General features: G+C 46.8%; 1 protein-coding gene across 1 annotated transcript; it reads left to right on the top strand.

Annotated features, from left to right (window-relative positions):
• Positions 1-1,766: 1,766 nt before the first annotated feature.
• Positions 1,767-21,279, top strand: MAL2 (mal, T cell differentiation protein 2). Its single transcript, XM_053395389.1, has 4 exons — positions 1,767-2,244; positions 6,531-6,701; positions 14,174-14,362; positions 20,201-21,279. Exons 1-4 carry the CDS (start codon positions 2,110-2,112, stop codon positions 20,270-20,272), a joined length of 567 nt encoding a protein of 188 aa, XP_053251364.1. The 5' UTR covers positions 1,767-2,109; the 3' UTR covers positions 20,273-21,279.
• Positions 21,280-22,227: the final 948 nt, after the last annotated feature.

Genomic DNA, 22,227 nt, shown 5'->3' with positions numbered 1-22,227 from the left:
CAATCATTTGTCGCTGCAAATCTGCTTTGTCTGCAGTCTGAAGCAGATCCTGGAAACCTAACTTCAGTATAGACAAAAAGACTTTCCCCCATTCGTTCGAATTATGGGCGGAGTGATGGAATTCTGCTCCGCTGCTGAACCTTGAATAGTATCTGATGAACGTGAAACACATGTATCCGCATGGATCTACAACGACAACTCCCAAATCACCATTGTTAGGAATGCGCAAAAGCCCACTTCTGTAATGTGCAAAGTGCAGACCGAGCATCTTTCCCCCATCTCAGGTGCATACTTGAAGAAGCATCCATGTGGATACCAGGTAACCACTACACATCCTGCAAGCTGTATACACAAGATGCAAGAGGCGAGATGCAAATTCCCTCATCTGTAGCATCATCCCTGTCCTCTTTTGCATCTGGACAACCTAGTTCAGACTCCTGGCTGGCTGCTCTTCCCACATCTTTGGCTATTTCACCCCACTTTCAAAGGCACAATTGGAACAGGAAGAGAACGAAACAGTAAGAGGTTACTATTTTACTACAATAGTAACAAAACAGGAGGGATGCGTGTGGCGCTGTGGGTTAAACCACAGAGCCTAGGACTTGTTGATCAGAAGGTCGGCGGTTTGAAAACCCGCAACGGGGTGAGTTCCCATTGCTTGGTCCCTGCTCCTGCCAACCTAGCAGTTCGAAAGCACGCCAGTGCAAGTAGATAAATAGGTACCGCTCCAGCGGGAAGGTAAATGGCATTTCCGTGCGCTGCTCTGGTTCGCCAGAAGTGGCTTAGTCATGCTGGCCACATGACCTGGAAGCTGTATGCCGGCTCCCTCAGCCAATAAAGCGAGATGAGTGCCGCAACTCCAGAGTTGGCCACGACTGGACCTAATGGTCAGGGGTCCCTTTACTTTTAACACAACAGGAACATGCATATATTTACATATCAATGGGGGCCAACACTCCATGCATCTAGGCCAGGGGTGGGGAACCTTTGGCCTTCCTGATATTGCTAAACTACAACTCCCATCTGTCTGAGCAAGCATGGCTAATGTCCAAGGATGATGGGAGCTGCATCAGGAGGCTCAAAGGTTTCCCACACCTGATTAAGGCCATGAAAGCTATCAGGCAGCAATAAAACGTGTACTAATTTTTACAGTACCACCCGGTTCTTGGCTGATTTTTGCTGCAGCTCAGAGCAAACTTGTTGAAATCAGTGCATTTCCGTAACTTTAGTCTTGATTTCAAGGGGTCTGCTCTTGAGTGTGACTTAGCTGGGGGGTCACTCCAACAGCATTTCCCTACTCAGAAGTAAGCCCCCATCGAGTTCAACGGGTATCACTCCCAAGCAAGGGTGCACAATGCTTTTTAAAAGGGGGCCTTAGCATCAGTTTTGCATGCGTAAAGTTCCGGGTGCGTTCTCCGGGATGGACTGGGAGAGATCCGCGCCTGAAATCCTGGAGACTCCTGTTGCCACTCAATGTGGCCAATGCAGAGCTAGACGGGACAATTGTCCGACTCAGTTTCCTATGCTCCTGAGCGTGTGCAAAGTTCTTTTTCCTTCCTTCTTTCCTAGCCTTCCCCCCCAACACAAATCGGGCACCAGGGATGCCCCCTCCAGAAAAAAAACCCCTTAAAAAGGACTCGGTGCTTAAAGACGGCCAAGATTGACGCAGGCCAAGTCTGTGTCAGCCTGTACAGCGCCGAGCACACGCTTTGCCTTGATTAAAGAGACGTGTGGAAGAAGCGCGTGTGTGTGCATGCGCGCGCACGTGTGTTTGCGTTGCCTTGATCAAGACGGAGCCCCCTCTAGCTCGGCACCGGACGCGGGAAGGTGGGCGCCAAGGCCGCGTCGGCGATCGGCGAAAGGGGGCGGGGGATCGGCGGGGCGGCGCCCAGCAAGTACACTCTCCCGGCCCGCCACCTGCGCCTCCGCGCTTCCCTTTCTGGTCCCTCCTTCTTCCTTCCCTACCTGGCCGCGGCCACGTCAGGGGCTCCTGCTGCTGCTGCCGCCGCCGCCGCTTCTGCTGCCTCTCTCTCTCTCTCCCTCCCTCCCTCCTTCGCCCGATCGCTCGATCCCTGCTCTGGGATCCCCCCCACCTACCCCGGAGGAACCATGATCTCCTCCCGAGGGGGCGCCATGCCACCGCCCCCCAACGCCACCGCCTACTACCCGCCGCCGCGCATCACCCTGCCCTCCGGCTTGGAGATCCTGCGCACCTACTCGGGGGCCTTCATCTGCCTGGAGATCGTAAGTGGGGGAGCGCGGGTGGGAGGAGAGGCGATCGGGGCGGCAGCAACAAGTGGGAGGCAGAAAGAAAGCACTCCGGGATCTCTCTGCCATGATTGTGCCGGAGGGGATTTTATGCAGTTGTGTTGCCTCGCTGGGCGCTAAAAAAAACAACCACCACCAGTTGCAGTTTTTAACATTGGTTGAAAAATATAGGTTTCCCATGCATGCTTTTTCTCTTCCTAGCACTTCTCTTGCAGAAATGCACCAGGTGACATGACTGTCCCACACCTGCCCCTCTTCCCCTCTCAAACCAGGGCACATAGTTTGCTGGAATTTAGCAGAGCTGCACCTGGTCATTGCCAAGATGGAACCCCACCTTGAGTTTTTCCATGGAAGAAAGGTGGAATACAAGTGTGTGTGTGTGTGTGTGTGTGTGTGTGAGAGAGAGAGAGAGAGAGAGAGAGAGAGAGAGAGAGAGAGAAATATCTAAAATAACACCAGGGTGAAAGTTGTACCTGTTCGATTGCCGCTTACCAAACACAGCTGTTAGTCATGAGATTCCCTAACCACTTCTTAGAATTGTGTTTATCTATTCCCTCAAATCTTTCCTAGCTACAGCTTTTCGCATTTCCTCCTTGATTTGGATTTTTAAAAAAATTATATAGTCTTCAATCGATGTTCCATGTTTACTTGGTCTTTGAAATGGCATTAGGGCCAGTTATGGGTTTAAATCATGCAACACAACCTCATTCGTAGAGCCCCCTTAATTGCTCACTTAATACTTATTTCTCTTCCCAACCCTACACGTCTTACTTGGACCCATGCCATCTTAGTTAAAAGCTTCCTGTCTTGCCTGATTATGTGGTGCTCATCTATATAAGCCCCACGCTGTCTGAATAGCAGCAGCTTTCCAGGGTCTCAAGTAAAAGTCAGAGATCTTGTAACTAGGAGCCAAGACCTTAACCTCTGACATTATGCATCCATCCAAAGCTCTGCTTCTGGGCTATGGCCCTTCCCCACAAATCCCTCTCCCCCCCCATCCAGCCTTCCCAAGGTGGCCAGATGCAAAAGAGACAGGGCACTCCATAGAAGAGGAAATTTCAGCAGCTGTTGCATCCCTCCACTGCAACTCTCTCATCCTGACCAGTTCATACACCCATTCCATTCAAGGTTAACTGGCTTGTTGTCAAAGCAGCCGCAGAATGTGTGGTGACAGCCAGTCTTGGGTGTGGCTCATCGCAACTACAGATTGCAACCTTCTTGTACCATGGATAGCGAACTCTGCCTGCCCAAATGTGGTTGGACTTAGCCCTAGCTAGGATAGCTAGTGGCCGAGGATGATGGAAATTGTGGTCCACAGGTTCTCCAGCCCTCTTCGGTGCTATCATAGACATTGCTAAGCCAGGTTTAGTTTCAGAGTTCCCCTGGCACGGCTCCTGTAACGGCATGCAAAAATTCAAGAGCTGGCATTTCCCGCAGCAACCAGAAAAATTTCTTCCTTCTATGCAGCTGTTAAAATCCATAGGAGCCCAGCCAAAGAACCGGGTTGGCAACCTTGTTTGTTTTCTTATTCTCACCTGTGTGGATGTACCCAGTCTGCTACACCTTCCTCAGACACACCCACATTACAGGAACACCTCTCCCTACTAGTCTCACCTGCTCTCATTATTTCTCGGGATCACGCATGCGCCTTCCTGAACTTCATTCTTCCTCATGCGCTCAGCTCCATGATGCTTCCACTCCCTGTTACCCACATCCCTGGACCTGCTAAAGACAAACACTGCCCACCCCCCAAAGGATGGTAGCCCATGAAGGCGCTTTAAATCCAGAATGTGATTCACAAAATGGACAGTCCGTCATATACCATTTGCCTAACAAGCCAAACTGGAAATCCAGTCACAGGCTTCCCTCTCTTAAAACCTGCCATTTGATTGTAGGGTAGATTCATTGAGCTCTCTCCCACCGCTGCACACACACAAATAATTTCAGTAATGGATTTCAATCTGTTCTCTCCCTTCTCTTTAAAATTCATGTTTCCTGTACAAGTTTGCATGCTAATTGTTTGCTACAGCAATTAAAACGCTTGCTGGTTCACAAGTAAATAAAGTACGCCTAGACTATACTGAAGCGATCCATACGTTGTTTGTGTGGACACTTGTCTCTTGCACTCCAGAATTGTAACTCCTTAGAGACAGGGAGCAATTGTGAAATGAATTGACTTTGTGTTGCTCTCTCTTGGTAGAGATGCAGGGATATGGAGCAAGATTGCCTGCTTGAAATCCGAAGCTGCAAATTCCTATGCAAATAACCTGGGTGTAAGCCCCATTGAATGCGCTGGGACCTACTCCCAAGTAAACATGCATAGGATTATCTTGTATGTGCCTAGAGTTTTCCAGAATAAGCAAGTGATTAAGAGCAGAACAGCGTTTCCCTCTTTGAGATCGAAAGTAAGTTCCCTCCTTGTTTGCTTAGTAGGGTCATAAATATTTAGTGACTGGGAAGCAAACGCCTTGCAGAGCCCAAGAGACAGAAGGCGTAAAACAGGAGCACAGGATCATGCAGATAGGTGGTGGAGTTAGTAAATTATCCAAGCAAGATCATGGAAGAAGAAGAAGAAGAAGAAGAGGAGTTTGGATTTGATATCCCGCTTTATCACTACCCTAAGGAGTCTCAAAGCGGCTAACATTCTCCTTTCCCTTCCTCCCCCACAACAAACACTCTGTGAGGTGAGTGGGGCTGAGAGACTTCAGAGAAGTGTGACTGGCCCAAGGTCACCCAGCAGCTGCATGTGGAGGAGCGGGGAATCGAACCCAGTTCACCAGATTACGAGCCCACTGCTCTTAACCACTACACCACACTGGCTCAGTGGACTGGACAGTGTCTACTGCAGTGCAGGGAACCCTTGGCCCTCCAGGCAGTGCTGAACTACAACTCCCAACAGCTTTTGACAGCATTGACCAGGGATGATGGGAGTTGTTCAGCAACAGCCAGAGAGCCAAAGGTTCCCCTGCACCTGGTCATAGAGCCATGGAATTGACAGAGGTATCAAAAACCATCTAGTCCACCCCCTGCTTAACACAAGAAAAACAGAGCTAGGGCATCCCTGACTGATGGCTTGAAGACCTATAGTGAGGTACAGCTCACCAGCCTCCTAAATAATTGGGAAGCTGCTCTTACCATTGAGAAGTTTATTACAAGGCCTAACAAACCCAGGACAGTTCCTACATACAGCAAGTTCAGGGCATGGGCAGAAGGAGCACACAGTTTGGCTGAAATTAAACAGGTGTGGTTAGCACCTGAATGGGAGACTGTCTGAGAACCCTGCAAATGCCTCCTTGAGCTCCCTGGAGGAATAGAGAGATAGAAGTATGTAATAAAATGGGTTTGCGCTTAATTTCTGCCTGCAAAAGTGTTCTTGGTGGAAATGGTTCACCAAAATGCCCTACCTTCTTCGCAGTTGGCAGGTTCCCCCTTCCCTGCTGCTCCTTCAGCTCCGCTCTTTTCTCCAACCAATCAGGGATCACACAGCGAGCATGATGACACCCCAACTCCACATAGCCCACGAGCGTATCTCCGTTGCTGAGGCAGCCAAGGCAAGGCTCCCTGGCAGGATGCAGCGATTCCTCTCACAGCATGACAAGGATCATTGGTCCAGTTGCCTTGGAAACAGGGACATTTCTTCTCATGCACACCCAGGCACTGCTGCACCCTTTCCTGCCTTCCCTGGGGGAAAAATAACAGGGGGAAAGGTGTGCTTTTCAGGGTGTGCAGAAGCGCTAGCAAAAAACCGAGCCGTTCCGTTTTGGCTTAGTCCTACAAAGTATTCCGTGTTTCCTCTTCCAAGCATTCGCTTTGCCCTTCCAAAGGGCCTGAGAATGACCACCCTGCAGTCTGTGTCATTTGATCCCTGGCCAGGAGATTACTGCATCCACCATAAACCAGAGGATTAGTGGGTGGGTGGGGAGTGCCAGAGGGCCCATGGCTCCAGGCGTGGATTTTTTTGGGGGCAAATCTTAGGCTTAGGTATCCTGGACCCAAATCGTTCAGGGCTTTGTCTATCAACACAAAAGCCTTGAACCTAGTGCATGGCATGTGCTGCCCACATCAGTTGTCTAGCTATTGCTTCCTATATTCAGAATGGAGTGGCAATGTTCCAGGAAGTGAGAGAAGCCTCACTTCTGGCAAACGGTGACTCTCTGAAGTCCGGGACGACACATATTTTGTAAATACAGTGTGATTATTGTGCACATACGTTTCGGTTTTCAGACCTTCTTTTGTTTTGTGTTTTCCTTTTGTGTTCTCAGCTGTTCGGAGCACTTGTCTGGATTTTAGTATCCGCCACCCACGTCCCTCTGCCGCTGCTGCAGGGCTGGGTGATGTTTGTGTCGGTGACGGCCTGCTTCACCTCCATCTCCTTCCTCTGCGTTTTCCTCTTCAGTTACAGAGAAAGAATCGCAATTGATTGGAACCGTTTGGTAAGCATTTAAAAGGCAGCACATTGTCGTTGTTATTATTATTAAATAGAAATCAGTTAATAGCAGTGTCTTCGGGGGCTGTAACATTCTCTGGAAAGTTGGACCCAATTTGCAGATGCAGTTTCAGGTTTGTTAGCAGGTACAAAACAACAAAGCTAGAAAAAACACATTTTATTTATTTGATTTCAACCCCACCAAGGAACTGAAGGTGGTGACATACATGGTTCACCCCTCTCTGCATTTTACGACATCCCTGTGGGGTAGGCTAGGATAAGAAGCAGAGAGTGGCCCACTGCCGCCCAGTAAGTTTTGAACCTTGTTCTCCCAGGTCCTGGGATCCCACAGGTGAGAGAGTGGTCTAAACCACCGATCCTCTTGGGCTTGCTGATCGGAAGGTCGGCTGTTCGAATCCTCGTGACGGGGTGAGCTCCCGTTCCTCTGTCCCAGTTCCTGCCAACCTAGCAGTTCGAAAGCATGCCAGTGCAAGTAGATCAATAGGTACCACTGTGGTGGGAAGGTAAACAGTGTTTCCATGCACTCTGGCTTCTGTCACGGTGTTCCATTGCGCCAGAAGCAGTTTAGTCATGCCCACCACATGACCCAGAAAGCTGTCTGTGGACAAACGCTGGTTCCCTCAGCCTGAAGCAAGATGAGAACCATACCCCATGGTCGCCTTTGACTGGACTTAACTGTCCAGGGGTCCTCTACCTTTACCTACCTTTTAGCCCCCCTAGGGCTCTTAACATTTACAGCTCAATATTTTGTATGTTTTCACTCCCAAGTAATGGATGCATATCAATCAGAAATTACTTAAAATGTCCCTCCAGTTAAATCAAAGCAGATAGTTAGATATAGGCATAGACTTAGAGGTATAGATATAGATGTTTTATTTTGTATAAGTATCTCCCAAAGCCATGGATATTATTATTTAATACTATTCTAATGATGTTGAATTTTACTTTTTTTATATCGGTTACTATTTTAAAGTTATGTTTTATTATCACATTTTTGTATTGCATTAGATTGTTATAAGATGTCCATTTTTTGTTTCTTCAGCTTGTAAACCGCCTTGAGTATTGTAAGATAGAAAGACAGTATACAAATTAAAAATGATGATGATGGATGATAAACTTCAATTTTTAAGAGAGGTATCCGTTCTTGTGTGAGAGGGCGGGGGACATGCCTTTTTTATTTAAACCCCTAGTGCAACATTGGAAAGAAGACTCTCCTTGCATCTTAGAGCACCTGATTTCTTCAACAAATGCATAAATTAATGCTGAAACAATTTAGTTTATTATGATGCATGCAAATAGCTCCAAGGTGACAATGTGATGGCCACACTTTCCTATTAGCATTTTGTAAATCTCTGCTTTATTAGGAGGAAAAGTTGTGCATCTTTCACAACTAATTAGCAGTTACGCGGGGCGGAACATTTTCCATTTCATGTATTCATCAGTAACGAATAGATGTCAGTTGCAGATACAGTGCTAGGCAAGTCTTGGCTGTTTCAAAGCTTTTAGCTTTGTTTACTGAGCACAAGTAAAATAAACATGCTACATTAGATCGCTTCTAGTAGTCAAACAACGTACGAAGGGCACAACATTGGCTACCTCTCTTCTAAGGCATCGGGGGAGGAAACCACCCTTTCAAAGTGAAAATTTTACAGTGCGAATTACCATATTCCAATTCAAAATTTCCTGTAAACTGCACATCACCGCTGATTCACAAGTGTGAGTTCATCACTTATCACATCACGGCTCTTTGCTGAATGTGTGAACTCTCTCAACTGGGAAAAGTGCATTTAAAATGACACTGGCTACTCCTCTCCATGGGGATTGTTCTGTGATGATTCATTCATACTTATGCAAGTCATAACTTGATGCTGCCATAAGGGAACATGCATGCCCTTGGCTGGCTAGTTGATGTCCAGGAAGACTTAAAGGAGCCTTCCTGGGTCCTCAAACATTGTTAGGTTACAACTCTCATCATCCCAGACATTTGCCTATACTGGCTGGGGATGATGGGAGTTGTGGTCCAAAAACATCTGGAGACCCAGGTTTGGGGAAAGCTATATTGCTATGGCTGTGAGCATGATTGCTTGGGATGCTAATATTCTGGAACGAGGGTGGATAGAAATTGCTGATGCAGTTTTATGTCATCTGATCAGGTCCACAAAAATGCTTTGCTCTTAAGGAAGTCAAACCCTCCCGATGGGTAGCCAGGGTGATGTTCTCCAGATGTTGCATCCGTAATGCCCTTCATCCCTGACCACGAGCTGGGAGATGATGAGAGCTGGAGTCAAGTAACATGGAGCTTTTCAAGCAGAGGTTGGATGGTCATCTATTATGGATGCTTTAGCTGAGATTTCTCTGTTGCAGGGGGTTGGACTAAATCAGTGATGGCCAAACTTGGCCCTCCATCTGTTTTGGGACTACAATTCCCATCATCCCTGACCACTGGTACTGTTAGCTAGGGATGATGGGAATTGTAGTCCCGAATCAGTGGGAGGGCCAAGGTTGGCCATCACTGGACTAAATGATTCTTGGAGTGCCTTCAGACTCTACAATTCTACGGTTCTACAATCTGGAGGGCACCTAGTGTTGCTCTTGAAGTACTGTGGACACTGGATTGTCTACAATGCTGCTCCTGCTCAGAGCAGACCCAGGCATGTTATGAAACTGACTACTTTATGGGCATTCATTCCAGTGAGTCTACTCAGAGTAGGACTAATATGGGCGGCAACCCAGAAACTCTGTGGAGGCTGTGCAAACTAGCAGAGGAGAGCAGCTTTCAAGACCGCACTATGCTACAGGGCCACTAGAGAGATTTTAAACCTTTCAGACCCAAATCGAAGCACTTAGAAATTCTATCACTCCCGGGAGTGAACAATGCCATTAGTTTCAATGGAAGCAGATTTCAGCTGGGGATAGGCTTGTCAACGCCTACTCCTCAATGTTTACGCCATGCCTGCAGAGATGGAACCCTGGTGGTTTATTTGGGCGTTCCTTCGGTGTTGTTGTGGCATTATATTCATCTCTTTGCCTGTTGTGTGTGCGCAGAGTGGGAGCACTCTGAAAGCACTTTTGATCTGGAAAGCCACAAACACCTCTGTGTATGTTTGCATTCATCCTTTCCTTGCTTGCACAGCAAACAAGAAAGGCCCATGGCTCTATTGCAGATTTCAGGCTTCTCCTGCACAACACGCCCCAGTCTGCAGTGCCATGGAGAATTGTTTGCTCGTTTGACCTTTGTTTTACACCAGGCACTTAATTTGTGTCAGCTAAAAATGCAGGTCCAGGCCTGCCTGCTGTACGTCCCACACCAGGGAACCATTCCTAAATTACGTCGGGCCTTTGCATCAATTTTGCAGCATAGAGTTAGCCATATTGCCATATTGCCTTTCATCGCACACTTTGGGCTCCTTCATACAACCTGTTTGTTCAGCATTCATCCCGAACCACTTGCACAAAGCTCATGCAGTGGTTAGAGAAGGCCCAGTCTGTATTCATGGTTTGTTTTTATTTGTCTGCGGAGAAGATAAACAGCAATGAGCATTCATCCTCATTTGTTTGTTTGGTGGTTATACGTCTTCCCATTCATCCATTGTTAATGACGGAAGGACCACAGCTTGATGGTAGAGCATCTTCTTCGCATGCACAAGACTGTGTGTTCAATCCCTGGCATCCCCAGGTGGGGCTGGGCACACCTCCTCCCACCTGAAACCCTGGAAAACTGCTGCCAGCCGCAGTAAACAATGCTGAGCTAGATGGTTTGACTTGAGATAAGGCAGTTTCCTATGTTTATCCCACACTTTATAGCACATATCCCTGTCATTTCCGTGTCTGCAAAAGGTCTTATTTTTTTAAAAAGCAGCTGATTTCTTATCCCAGAATCCTTTTTATTCAAACCTACATTTCCTTTGCATAAATTAAAAAAGGACCTACATTTCCTATGTAGGGACGCAGGTGGCGCTGTGGTCTAAACCACAGAGCCTAGGACTTGCCAATCAGAAGGTCGGCGGTTCGAATCCCCATGATGGGGTGAGCGCCCGTTGCTCGGTCCCAGCTCCTGCCAACCTAGCAGTTCAAAAGCACGTCAAACAAAGTGCAAGTAGATAAATAGGTACCACTCCAGCGGGAAGGAAAATGGCATTTCCGTGCGCTGCTCTGGTTCGCCAGAAGCGGCTTAGTCATGCTGGCCACATGACCCGGAAGCTGTCTGTGGACAAATGTCAGCTCCCTCAGCCTATAGAGCGAGATGAGCGCGCAACCCCAGAGTCATCCGCTACTGGACCTAACAGTCAGGGGTACCTTTACCTTACATTTCCTTTAGAGTGGTTTCACTGAAGTGGGAGCCAATCCTGGTGAGGGAGCTGTTCTCTATGAAGATTGGAGCTGTCAGTAGAGTCTGTCCTAGTATGGAGTCTCTTCAGTGGTGCAACTGGAAAAAATAAGGGAATAGGGGCAAAAATTTCTGGCAGTCTGGGGACTCTGCTATACAGCTGTGAATAAAATGTTTTAAGTGCAATATCCAATGTGACACTAGGCGGTTGATGGTGAGCTGTATGGAAAATTCAATGTATTTTTTATAAAATGCGCAAAAAAGCATTTTCAGAATGTTTTTTATATGTGTGTAGATTCCACCTGGGATTCCTTGTTTCTGTTACAGAGTGGAGGAGGTAGTAGCAGCGGTGGAGGAAGCCGCACGGGCGCCTGGGACTGTGTGCCCAGGGGCAGGGCAAGCCGGCCATAGGGTTGGGGAACATTACAGGGCCTCCAGAGTCTGCCTGCCTCCTCCCACTCAGCCGCCCTACAGCTGGGGGGGGAGGCAGCGGGCGGACTGTTTGGGCAGCACGGAGCCTGCGTGCCCCCAAGCCACCATGTCTCTCCCAGGAGAGATGTGTGGCTCGGGCGTGCTGCAGGCCCAATGGTGAATGGCGCCCGCCATTTGTCACCCCTGGTCACACCTGGGGTGGCCCACACCCACCACACACCCCTTCCTCTGCCCCTGAATAGCATTTGTGAGGGGCAAGACAGCTGAGTGGCATAGAGAAGCTAGTGGGTGTGATCCAGAGGTGTCGAGGGCATCAGGAGAAAGAAGCAGTGGGCTTGCTGGCACGGCTGCCATTTTAATTGTCCCACAATGCAACGCCCTTTTGGGTGGGTCCTCATTTTGTCAGTTCTGTTCCAGTGGTTTTCTGGTTCTGTCTGTGTCGAAATAATAGTGTGGGTTATTGAATTTGGACCCCCAAAATATTTTTTTTAAAAAACAATAATACGCCTTTCCCTCTGGCAAAGGTTTCCGTTCTTCTACCAGTGACAGAGAACTTTATTGTACTGGTTGCCAAGGGGCAGAGGAAGTTCCAGGCGGGTAAAGGAAATGAGATCATCTACCTTCTGAAAACACCCACAAAGACCTTCGCACACTGGGCTACTCATATGGGATGTATGTGGTCCCTTCATCGGCCAAAACTTTGAGCAAAGGTGTTGCCCAGTGGACATCTGAAGGCCTAGGAGATGAATGGTGGTCCTTAGTCCATGGTCACTACATACTGCTTGTTTCCTCAAAGGATCCTGGTTCCCTTGTGTGTTCCTAAGACAGGAACAGTAATTGAATTTCTGTGAATTGCATTGTGGCTTCATCTATCATACTCCAGGAGAATGCCCTTTTATATGATGGACGGCGTGGGTGCCTGTGTGAGAAGGGAAGGCCTTATATTCAAAAAGGATATTGCAGTGGTTCTCTGTGAGATTTCACACAGAGGCACATTATGTACATATTTACACACACACACACACACACAGCCTGCGTTTCCACTCACTGGAACCACAAATCTTGCCACACTCTCCTTCCAACTATCTCAAATGCAGTACACATTACTTTTTCTCCATAGGGTTGAACAGCAGCTGTTCACTCATATGAGAGAAACTAAAGAAGCAAACCTGAGGAGTTTGCTAAATGTTAGGAGGAAATCTGCCAGCCTACGCCATCCCTGATCTTTTCCCTGGTGGGGAAAAAATATTTGGGACACATTTGGCATTTCCCGACAATATTGTTTGGTAGCTGCTGCAGGAGTGAGCAACTACCAAAACCCTAAGCACAGCGACACCCCATTTTTCCTTTTGCAAAAGGTTGCCAAAGGAACATTGGCTGACAGCAGTCAACATCCCCTGTAACACAGGGTTAGGCCCTGAGTTCATTCCTGTTTTGTTTCTACCATATAAATCAAGGTTGGGAAACTTTGGGTCTGTGGGCCAAAAGTTTGAGTTTGTTTGAAACCTAAACAGCTTATCTCTTATTCCTTTGTAAGTGTTTCTAAAAACCGTTTTTGTAAACTCAGGGAAGTGTTTCAGCCCTGCTCTTTAGTTTGCTGGAAATCATTTAAAATCATTTAAGGTTTACAATGTTCTCATAAATAGGGCTATGTTTAAAACTTGTCATTGAGGTTTTTATACCTTTTTTTGTAAACTCAAGGAAGCGTTTCAGCCCTGCTCTTGAGTTTGTTTGAAATCACTTAAAATCATTTCAGGTTAATAAAATTCTTTATTTCCTTCTGAGGAAACTGATTGGTTCAGTGAAACGAGTTTTGTAGCCGGCATCTCATAAAGTCTTTGTTTAATTCTAGGTTAATTTTTCCTTAATTTTTTGTTATTTTTGTTATTTAATTCAATTCTATAGTCGATTACATCTCGTTTCAGGGATTTTCACAGCAATTCTTTTGTTTTGTTTTGTGTAATTTCTTGGTTCTGTGACTGTATTTTTTTCACCGAAGGTGGCCGTCTAGGCTGCTGTCTCTGGCCCTTAGAATTCTCCTCAGGCCACAGCCCTCACTGGACGCCCAAGTATATTTGCTTGGCTGGGATGTGCCCTTGAGCTCTGATAACCAACCCTCCAACATTCTTCAGATGAAAATCAGGAAATGGGTCCTTTCGGTGCTGTGCTTCCATGCAAGTCAGCAGGCTCATGCGAGAGCACAGCTCTGAAAGATCTTCCTGAACTCAGCGGTAGCAGGGATTGAGAGGGAGAAATTGGGACATTCTGCCATCCAATCAGAAGCCGGGACGGCTTCTGTAATTTCAGTATTTCACAGGAAAACTGGGACGGCTGAGGGGTGTGCATAATGCCTCTTGCTTCCCTAGAAGGGTGGGTAGGAATTAGCCTACTGCAGAAAGAAAAAACCCATGTGTGGTGCCCTGCCTGCTTCAAAAGACAAAGGCTGTGTGGAGTAGTGGTTAGAGTGTCTGACTAGGACCTGGCAGGCTCAAGTCCTGAAGCTCACTGGGTGACCTTGGGCCAGTCCTTGTCTTTCAGCCTTTCAGAGGTTGTGAGGATAAAATCGAGATGCACGTGCCTCTGCCTTGAGCTCTGTGGAGCAGAGGTGGGGTATAAATTTAATAACAAATATTAATCCTGCTTTTATTTTATTGTTCCGCTCGAACCGACTCTTTATTTTAATTTTTGTTCCTTTTCAGGATTTCATTTACCACGCAGGTGTCTTTGTCTGCTATTTTGGGACCTTTCTACTGCAAGCGGCAACCACCTCTTTGCATTCTCACCCGGTGAAGTACACCGTCAATTTCGACACCACCAGGAACATCAGTACCACTAGCTTTGAGAAGCTTCTAAGTGAACACGAATACAACTTGAGCATCGCAGCTGCCGTAAGTATTGTAAAGGCACATCCTTAAAGGGGGAGAGGGGACAAGTTTCTCCCTCCTCTTCTCTCTCCTTTGGACCTGTCTTCCTCTCCTGACCATGAGAGGGCTCTGATGGGATACAGTGGTACCTCGGGTTAAGAACTTAATTTGTTCCAGAGGTCCGTTCTTAACCTGAAACTGTTCTTAACCTGAGGTACCACTTTAGTTAATGGGGCCTCCCGCTGCCGCCATGCCGCGATTTCTGTTCTCATCCTGAATCAAAGTTCTTAACTCAAGGTACTATTTCTGGGTTGGCAGAGTCTGTAACCTGAAGCGTCTGTAACCCGAGGTACCACTGTACTGCGATGCCTTGAGGGCTTACCCAGCCTTCCTTTTGTGTTGTGTTCCTAGACAGTGGTCCACGCTTTAAAGCTTCTTTGTCCTGGAGGTTTCCCCGGGGAAGCCCACATTTAATCTTTTTCAGGCCGGAATAATAATAATAATAATAATAATAATAATAATAATAATAATAATTTATGTCACACCCTCCCCAGCCAAAGCCAGGCTTAGAGTGGCTAACATCATACAAGTAAGGCAATGCATAAAAACAAGCGATCAATACATTAAGATACATCCCACAATTAATTCAAACAAATTAAAATTAAAACTGGACAAGTGGCAATCTTCAGGTTAAAACTGAAGGCAGTTACCAACTGTTTTCCACTGATATTATAAGCACCTGTGAGCGGGCTGGGAACCTCCTTCGTGCTTGTTCTTATACAAGGAGAAAATGAGTCAGACTGAACCCTGACCAAAGGCCCGGCGGAACAGCTCCGTCTTGCAGGCCCTGTGGAAAGATGTCAAATCCCGCAGGGCCCTAGTCTCTTGTGAGAGAGTGTTCCACCAGGCCGGGGCCACGGCCAAAAAGGCCCTGGCTCTGGTTGAGGCCAATCTGTTCTCTCTGGGGCCCGGATTCTTTAGGATGCTGTTATTTGCAGACCGTAAGGTCCTCCGTGGGGCATACCAGGAGAGGCGGTCCTGTAGGTATGAGGGTCCTAGGCGTAATGGGCTTTAAAGGTTAAAACCAGCTCCTTCAACCTGATCCTGTACTCCACCGGGAGTACCCTACCCAAGCTTTGCCCACTTTAAGTAGAGAGCCTGCAGTATACCTGAAGGAGTGTCTCCACCTCCATCATTCTGCCCGGACACTGAGGTCCAGCGCTGAAGGCCTTCCGGCGGTTCCCTCACTGCAAGAAGCCAAGTTACAGGGAACCAGGCAGAGGGACTTCTCGGTAGTGGCACCCGCCCTGTGGAACGCCCTCCCCCCAGATGTAAAAGAGAAAAATAACTAACAAACTTTGAGAAGACATCTGAAGGCAGCCCTGTTTAGGAAAGCTTTTAATATTCAATGAATTATTGTATTTTACTGTTTTGTGGGAAGCCGCCCAGAGTGGCTGGGGAAACCCAGCTAGATGGGTGGGGTATAAATAATAAAATATTATTATTATTATTATTATTTATTGGAAAGCACTCTTGGACATCGCCTGCTGAGAAGGCATCAGGCAGTTTGAGGTGCTCAGTGTGCAAGGGGCAGCTTTCTCAGGGAAGAACAACTTATTGGTTGGTGTCTCTGGTGGTTTGCAGGTGGGGGAGGCTGCCAGGGTGATTTCCCAGGTGCATTGGGGGGGCGTGCTGCTCACACCACTGTTCCCGAGCCAGCCCTGTTCTATCTTGTGAGGCTGGAATCTGATCAAAGCAGGGCTGGCTCAGGGAGGGCGGAGCGAAAAGGACGCAACAGCCTTGCGCCCTTCGATCCCAGCTCCTTGGGGACGAAACTACATGCAAGGGGCGCATGGCGTTCTTCTCAGGCTGCCCTCTCCTAGCCGCTTTCCAAAGCTTCACAAAGTGGCACAGGCCTGGTGTCGCTCTGGCGGTGAGCGCTGGTATGTCATGCAACAGGTTCCTTCTGCTTCGCGTCCCCCTCCCTGGGCACACACATGCGCTTTAGGCGCAGTTAAAGCATGCTCCACCACTGGTAGTTTGAAGGCCTCGGGTTGGAGAGGTTGCAGCTCAGGCTTGAAGTCCAGGCCTAAACCTGGGTTCAACCCCTCCATGGCTTGCACTGCTGGTTTTCCTGATGCAGCTGGTTCTTTCTGCTCTCTGTCAGAATCTTAGTTGCTGTATAGCAGGCATTTCCAACAGGTAGATCGCGATCTACCTGTAGATCACGGGGGTGTCCCAGGTCGATCGCCACCCCCCAGGTCGATCTCCCTCCCCCTCAAAAAAGTTCAACAACTTTTGCTTCCTAAAACAACCTTGGTAAAGGTAAAGGGTAAAGGGACCCCTGACCATTAGGTCCAGTCGCGGATGACTCTGGGGTTGCGGTGCTCATCTCGCTTTACTAGTCGAGGGAGCCAGCGTACAGCTTCCAGGTCATGTGGCCAGCATGACTAAGCCGCTTCTGGCGAACCAGAGCAGCGCACGGAAACGCCGTTTACCTTCCCGCCAGAGCGGTACCTATTTATCTACATGCACTTTGACATGCTTCCGAACTGCTAGGTTGGCAGGAGCTAGGACTGAGCAACGGGAGCTCACCCCATCGCGGGGATTCGAACCGCCAACCTTCTGATCGGCAAGTCCTAGGCTCTGTGGTTTAACCCACAGCGCCATCCGCGTCCCTCAACAACCTTAGCTTCTCAAAAAAAGCTCAATAACTCTGGTCCATCCTCCAATGACAATGGGTAGATCACTGCCAGTTTTTTTTAAAAAATACTGTGAGTCTCTTGGAAGTTGGACGTCCCTGCTGTATAGTGTCAGGATTATGACACTTCCTTGTTTGGGAAGTCTTGACTAGTGATGACCAGGCTTTTTTTGGCAAGTGTGAGTGCTATGGATGAGAGGGAGGGAGGGAAAGAGAAAGAACACCACACCCTGGTGGTTTTGCCTGTGGTGTACGAAGCTGCAAAACAGGTTAACAGAGCAAGAGTGAGTAGGAAATCCATAATGTGGAGCTGAATTGATGCTGAGCTTACCCTATGGGTCAAGCTACTGCTCTTCACTACTGCTGCCTGTGCCACTTTTGCAGTGCTTAAATTGGGGGCAGGGCAGGGAGAGGAGCTGTGCCCCCTTAGGAGTTGCGACTGACCCTCTTAGCTACATAGGAAGCTGCCTTATTTTGGCCCATGCTCTTTGCCCATCAAGCCCAGTGCACCTTGCTCGGACAGGCAGCAACCCTCCAGCATCTATCCCACCACTTCCTATAACACGATCCCTTTACCAGGAAGTGCCAGCTATTAAACCTGCGACCTTCTCTGAGGAATGTATGTGCTTCTCCACTGAGCCACGCTCCTTCCCCTGAGAGGCTGTGGGGAGGGCTGGAGCATTTCTCTAATGTCCAGCCAGGCTTCTTGGGCCCCCTTCCCCATTCATGCTTGGCACACGGGCCATTTCTGGCGATGCTTGGCCATCCAAACGCTGACACATGACTATCCATGGTTCTCCTCCTGTCCCTTGTCTGTTTCTTCAACGGGTCCTCTTGAGCTTTCTCCCTCCCATTATGGCTTCTATAGTACTCCAGTCCTCAATCCACCCCTAAAGTCGATGTGCTTCCTTTGAGGACACACAGTGCAGATTAGTAATCATTTCTCCTCTCCAGGAAACCCTGGAAGCTATAAGTCAGGGGTAGCCAACATGGCGTCCTCCAGATTCTGTTGGACTACAACTCCCATCATCCTTGGCCATTGGGACTTGGAGTCCCACAACATCTGAAATGTGCTGTGTAAAGTACTCCTTTTGCAATGTTTCTGAGAATGACATACTAGAGAATACTAATATTTCACCAGACTACAACACCCAAGATTCTTTGCAGGGATCCATGACTAGTTAAACCTGTCTAAAACATATAGTAAGGCTAAATCCTCAATGTCTGCTTGGACATCCACTTGAGTCACTGCCCTGGTTCCTTGTGACCCAAAAGGTGCGAATATCATTCGCAATCAAGGATTAGTTATCTTTTAATAAGAACAAAACCTGGGTTGCATTGCTAAGCATGCTTACGTAAGGATACACTTTGAACTTGGTGGGGCTGGTGCTCAGATAGATTTGCTTTATTACCAAGGCATTAGGGAGACATCAAAGCCATTAAGCAATCTATGGAGCACAGTCCCAACGTTAGAAAGAAACCTGGATTATACATTTTCCCTTTAACCCTTGGAGTGGTTTCAGGTTGAGAATTAATGCCAAACTTATATAACCAAAGTTGATGTCATCCACATTATTTTAGGGTGACTCACCTTAATGGCGTTGATGAACAGGTAGATCAAAGAACATGTTATGCAGGGAATCTCCCAGCAAGATTTCTCTCTCTCTCTCTCTCCACACACACACACACACTTTTCCTTTGTGAAACCTGAGGAATACTTTACTATCCCACCAACCCAATTGGCGCAATTTTGCAGGTCTTTAAAAATGTGTTGCTCTTCCCATTATTTCCTTTTAAAGTGATGATGTTTTAAGTGCTCTTTTACGTGAGGGGTGGGAAGAGAGAGCAGGACTCCTGCCTAAAGCTTTGAGAAAGAGGTGGGCCACTGGCGGAGGAAGAGGAGTGCGGGGGGGGGGGAGAGCGCATGCCCCCCGGCAGCATAATCCCAGTAGGGTGCCATCGCGGCTGTTCCCTGCCCCCCCCCCTGCGCTGGGCTCCACGCCCCTGCAGGCGGTGTGCCCCGACCCCACCTGCTCTCTGCCCCGCCCCCGGTGCCGGAGCATGAAGCTCTCCACTGAGGTAGGCAAGCCACTGTGGCCAATGTTGGGGTCATTAATAATAATAATAATAATAATAATAATAATAATAATAATAATAATTTATACCCTGGCCAGAGCCAGGCTCAGTGCAGCTAACACCAATAAAATTACAATAAAACATAATGGGGGGGGGAAACCAGTTGATTAATATACGGAACAGGTCTCGGTGTTTTGATTTCTGGGAATGGAGTTGAGAGATGACCTAACCTGGGGAGAAAACAGCAAAGACCTGATGAAGAGAGCACAGCATATTTTCTGAGAATCCTCCAGAAAAACAATCTCTCAAAGGACCTGTTGATGGCATTTTACCATTGTACTGTTGAGAGTGTATTAACTTATGGTCTGTGTGTGTGGTTTGGGAGCTGCACGGTCAGGGGAAAAACAATGCTGTCCAGGGTTGTAAAGACTGCGGAGAGAATAATTGGGTGCACTCTTCCCACCTTGGATCAAATCTATGCTTCCAGGTGCCATAAGAAAGCTGCAGAGATAGCGCAGGATAGTACGCACCCCGGAAATGATCTCTTTCAGCTTCTGCCTTCTGGAAGAAGGTATAGGGTTATAAAGGCCAGGTCTGAGAAACACTTTCTACACAAATGCAATTCTGGTTTTAAACGCAGTATAAGGAGTCTCTATAGGAGTATATTGTATTTTAAAATGGGGTTTCAGAGTTTTTAGGGGGTTTTGAATGTCTTATGTAGATTTTTCAACTTCATTGTTCATTGAAGCATTGTTCAGCTTCCAAAAATAGTTCAAAAACCGGAACACTCACTTCCGGGTTTTGATCGTTCGAGAGTCGATTTGTTTGGGAGCCAAGGCGTTTGAGATCCAATGTATGACAATAATAATAATAATAATAATAATAATAATAATAATAATAATATAATAAATCTCACTGCAAAAAGCATTCTGTTGTGGCAACCATAACCTTGATTTAAGGAGCCATGTGGTGATTAGCTTTTATATCTGAGTTTCTGACTGGGAGGAAAGAGGGATTTGAAATCTAGTGGAACAGCCAATTTTCTACAGGAAAACTCACCTGGCGCTTTCTTCCTCCCTCTGCAGATCTTTGCCTTTGCAACAACTGTGTGTTATGGGTGCAGCACTACCCTGGCTCTACGAAGATGGAAGCTATAGCACTAGAAGCGACAAGGCAGCTAAAGGGCATCCCGTCTCGTTTGCGTACTTGTTCCGATGATCAAATGATGTACTACTTGTGGAGTTGCAAAGGATGCTTGGAACACATTTATATTTTTCTAAGATGTTGACACACACAAACATACACAAGAAGTCTATGTCATAATTATATATGCTTGTATATAATATATATATAATATATATATTTGGACAAGGGTGGGGGAAAACTTGCTTGTTTATTTCTCCAGTTTTCAGTTGCTTATGTTAACTGATTTCCCGGGAGCGTTATCCTCTGCTACAGATAGTATTATAAAGTTGAGTGATGGAATAGGGTTATCGTCGGCAGACAACTGCGTACTTTTTTTTTTTTTGGTGCTAAACATCTGCTTGCAAGAAAAGCAAACATCTCTGCAGATGGGTTGTGTCTCTCGCACACACGCAAACACAGGGAGGCAGCTATGAAACGATAACCCGCCGAGCATCCGCCTGAAAGCTAACTGTGTTCGCAGGCCTGCCAACATCAGCAGCTAAACACAACCTCCATTTATTTCAGTGCGGCATCCTTTGGCAACTTGGTACCCTCCAGATGTTGTTTTGGTCCAGCTCCTATCAGTTGTCATTCCACAACATCTGTAGGTTGGCAAAAGGTGCAGTGGGGACTGTGCTGGACTAGGGTTACTCCCTGGGTTTGGCCCTGAGTTGTGTTTTGCAGTCAAATTCTTGAGGCCATTGGGTAGTGTCAAACTGCTGCCTTTGAATCTTGAGTCTAGGAGGTTTTCAGTAGTATTCCTCTAAAACAGTATAAAAATAGCTCACCATTCTGAAAGAGAAAAGGTGTAAACTTTTCTATCAATGTTTCCCCCAGATTTCCAGTTTCTCCAGTGGGAAAACCAGGGAGGAAATTTATCCAACCCCATATTAATTTTCCCCTCTTTCCCTTGATCTTCACATCTGTAAGTGCCACCACTCTGAGCCCCTTTTAGCTCTCTTTTCACGAACTGGCAGCTCCATTCTGAGGCGTTGGGATTCCAGAGATCTGTCCATCGCCATGTGGGATTTCCGTGGAAGTCTCTTGAAATCATTTAACAATTTCTCAGGAGCCATGCTAGGTGGGTTCTCCTAATGCTCTGAACTGATGTCTATTCAGGCAGTAAATGTAATATTTTTCAGAAAGTTGATTTCCCCCTTTTTTATTACTTTAAAAAGAAAGTAATTTATGGAAAGGTGGGGGGGAGTCTTTTAATATTCATTCAGTCCTTATATAAGGCTCTAGCTTTAGTTTTTAAACTGTACTTTTCACCTGTAATCTTCAAAGCATTTTAGAGGAAAAATTTCTTGCCCAAGAGGAAAAATTTAGGTAAGCAATGTACTCAAAGCTTTAACATTAGCAGAGAATGGAAGTGTACTTTAAAAAAAAGGGCAAGCTAGGAATATTAATTGGTTGGATCTGAAATCATGACAACTAGCTAATTCAATAACCATATAGATCTCAAAAGTCAGGCTCTTTCTATCTGGTATTTGTTGGACTGATAATATAAATATTTTTTACAGCTCTTAATTTAAATTGTGTATCAAAATTCCTTTTTGAAACGATTTGTGTTTCTTCAAGGGAAATAGTTATATTCAGTTTTAAAATACATACCTGTATTGATTAGCACTGTAGTTCATATGATCCACGCACAAAACAGGCATATTGTTTCAACTCTGTGTGGGCTGTATAAACTTGGATTTTATTTCTTACTTCTCCTGGTCCTGTGTGTCTTACTGCAACAATATGGAGTCCCTTTCCAACTTTTGCAGGCAAGATCTGGAAAGTGCCAATGTCTAAACTCATATTATCTAATTTATATTGCAGACTCCCGCACTTCTCAGAAACAGCTTTAGATTTTGAAAGCCAATAGCTTCTTGCATTGATAAATTTTGTTTCAGCAACATGTATTTATATTGCAGAGCAC

This window comes from Podarcis raffonei, chromosome 7 (assembly GCF_027172205.1).
Source record: "Podarcis raffonei isolate rPodRaf1 chromosome 7, rPodRaf1.pri, whole genome shotgun sequence".
NCBI classification, from domain to species: Eukaryota; Metazoa; Chordata; class Lepidosauria; order Squamata; family Lacertidae; genus Podarcis; species Podarcis raffonei.
Note: the sequence above shows the minus strand (reverse complement) of the source record. Positions and strands in the feature narration are given on the sequence as shown.

What these genes read in the sequence shown, in the direction of transcription:
- MAL2 (XM_053395389.1), top strand. Translation starts at nt 2,110, where the DNA reads ATGATCTCCTCCCGAGGGGGCGCCATGCCACCGCCCCCCAACGCCACC. An exon ending in CAATTGATTGGAACCGTTTG is followed by an intron (nt 6,702 to 14,173) that starts GTAAGCATTTAA and finishes GTTCCTTTTCAG; the next exon opens with GATTTCATTTACCACGCAGG. An exon ending in ACTTGAGCATCGCAGCTGCC is followed by an intron (nt 14,363 to 20,200) that starts GTAAGTATTGTA and finishes CTCCCTCTGCAG; the next exon opens with ATCTTTGCCTTTGCAACAAC.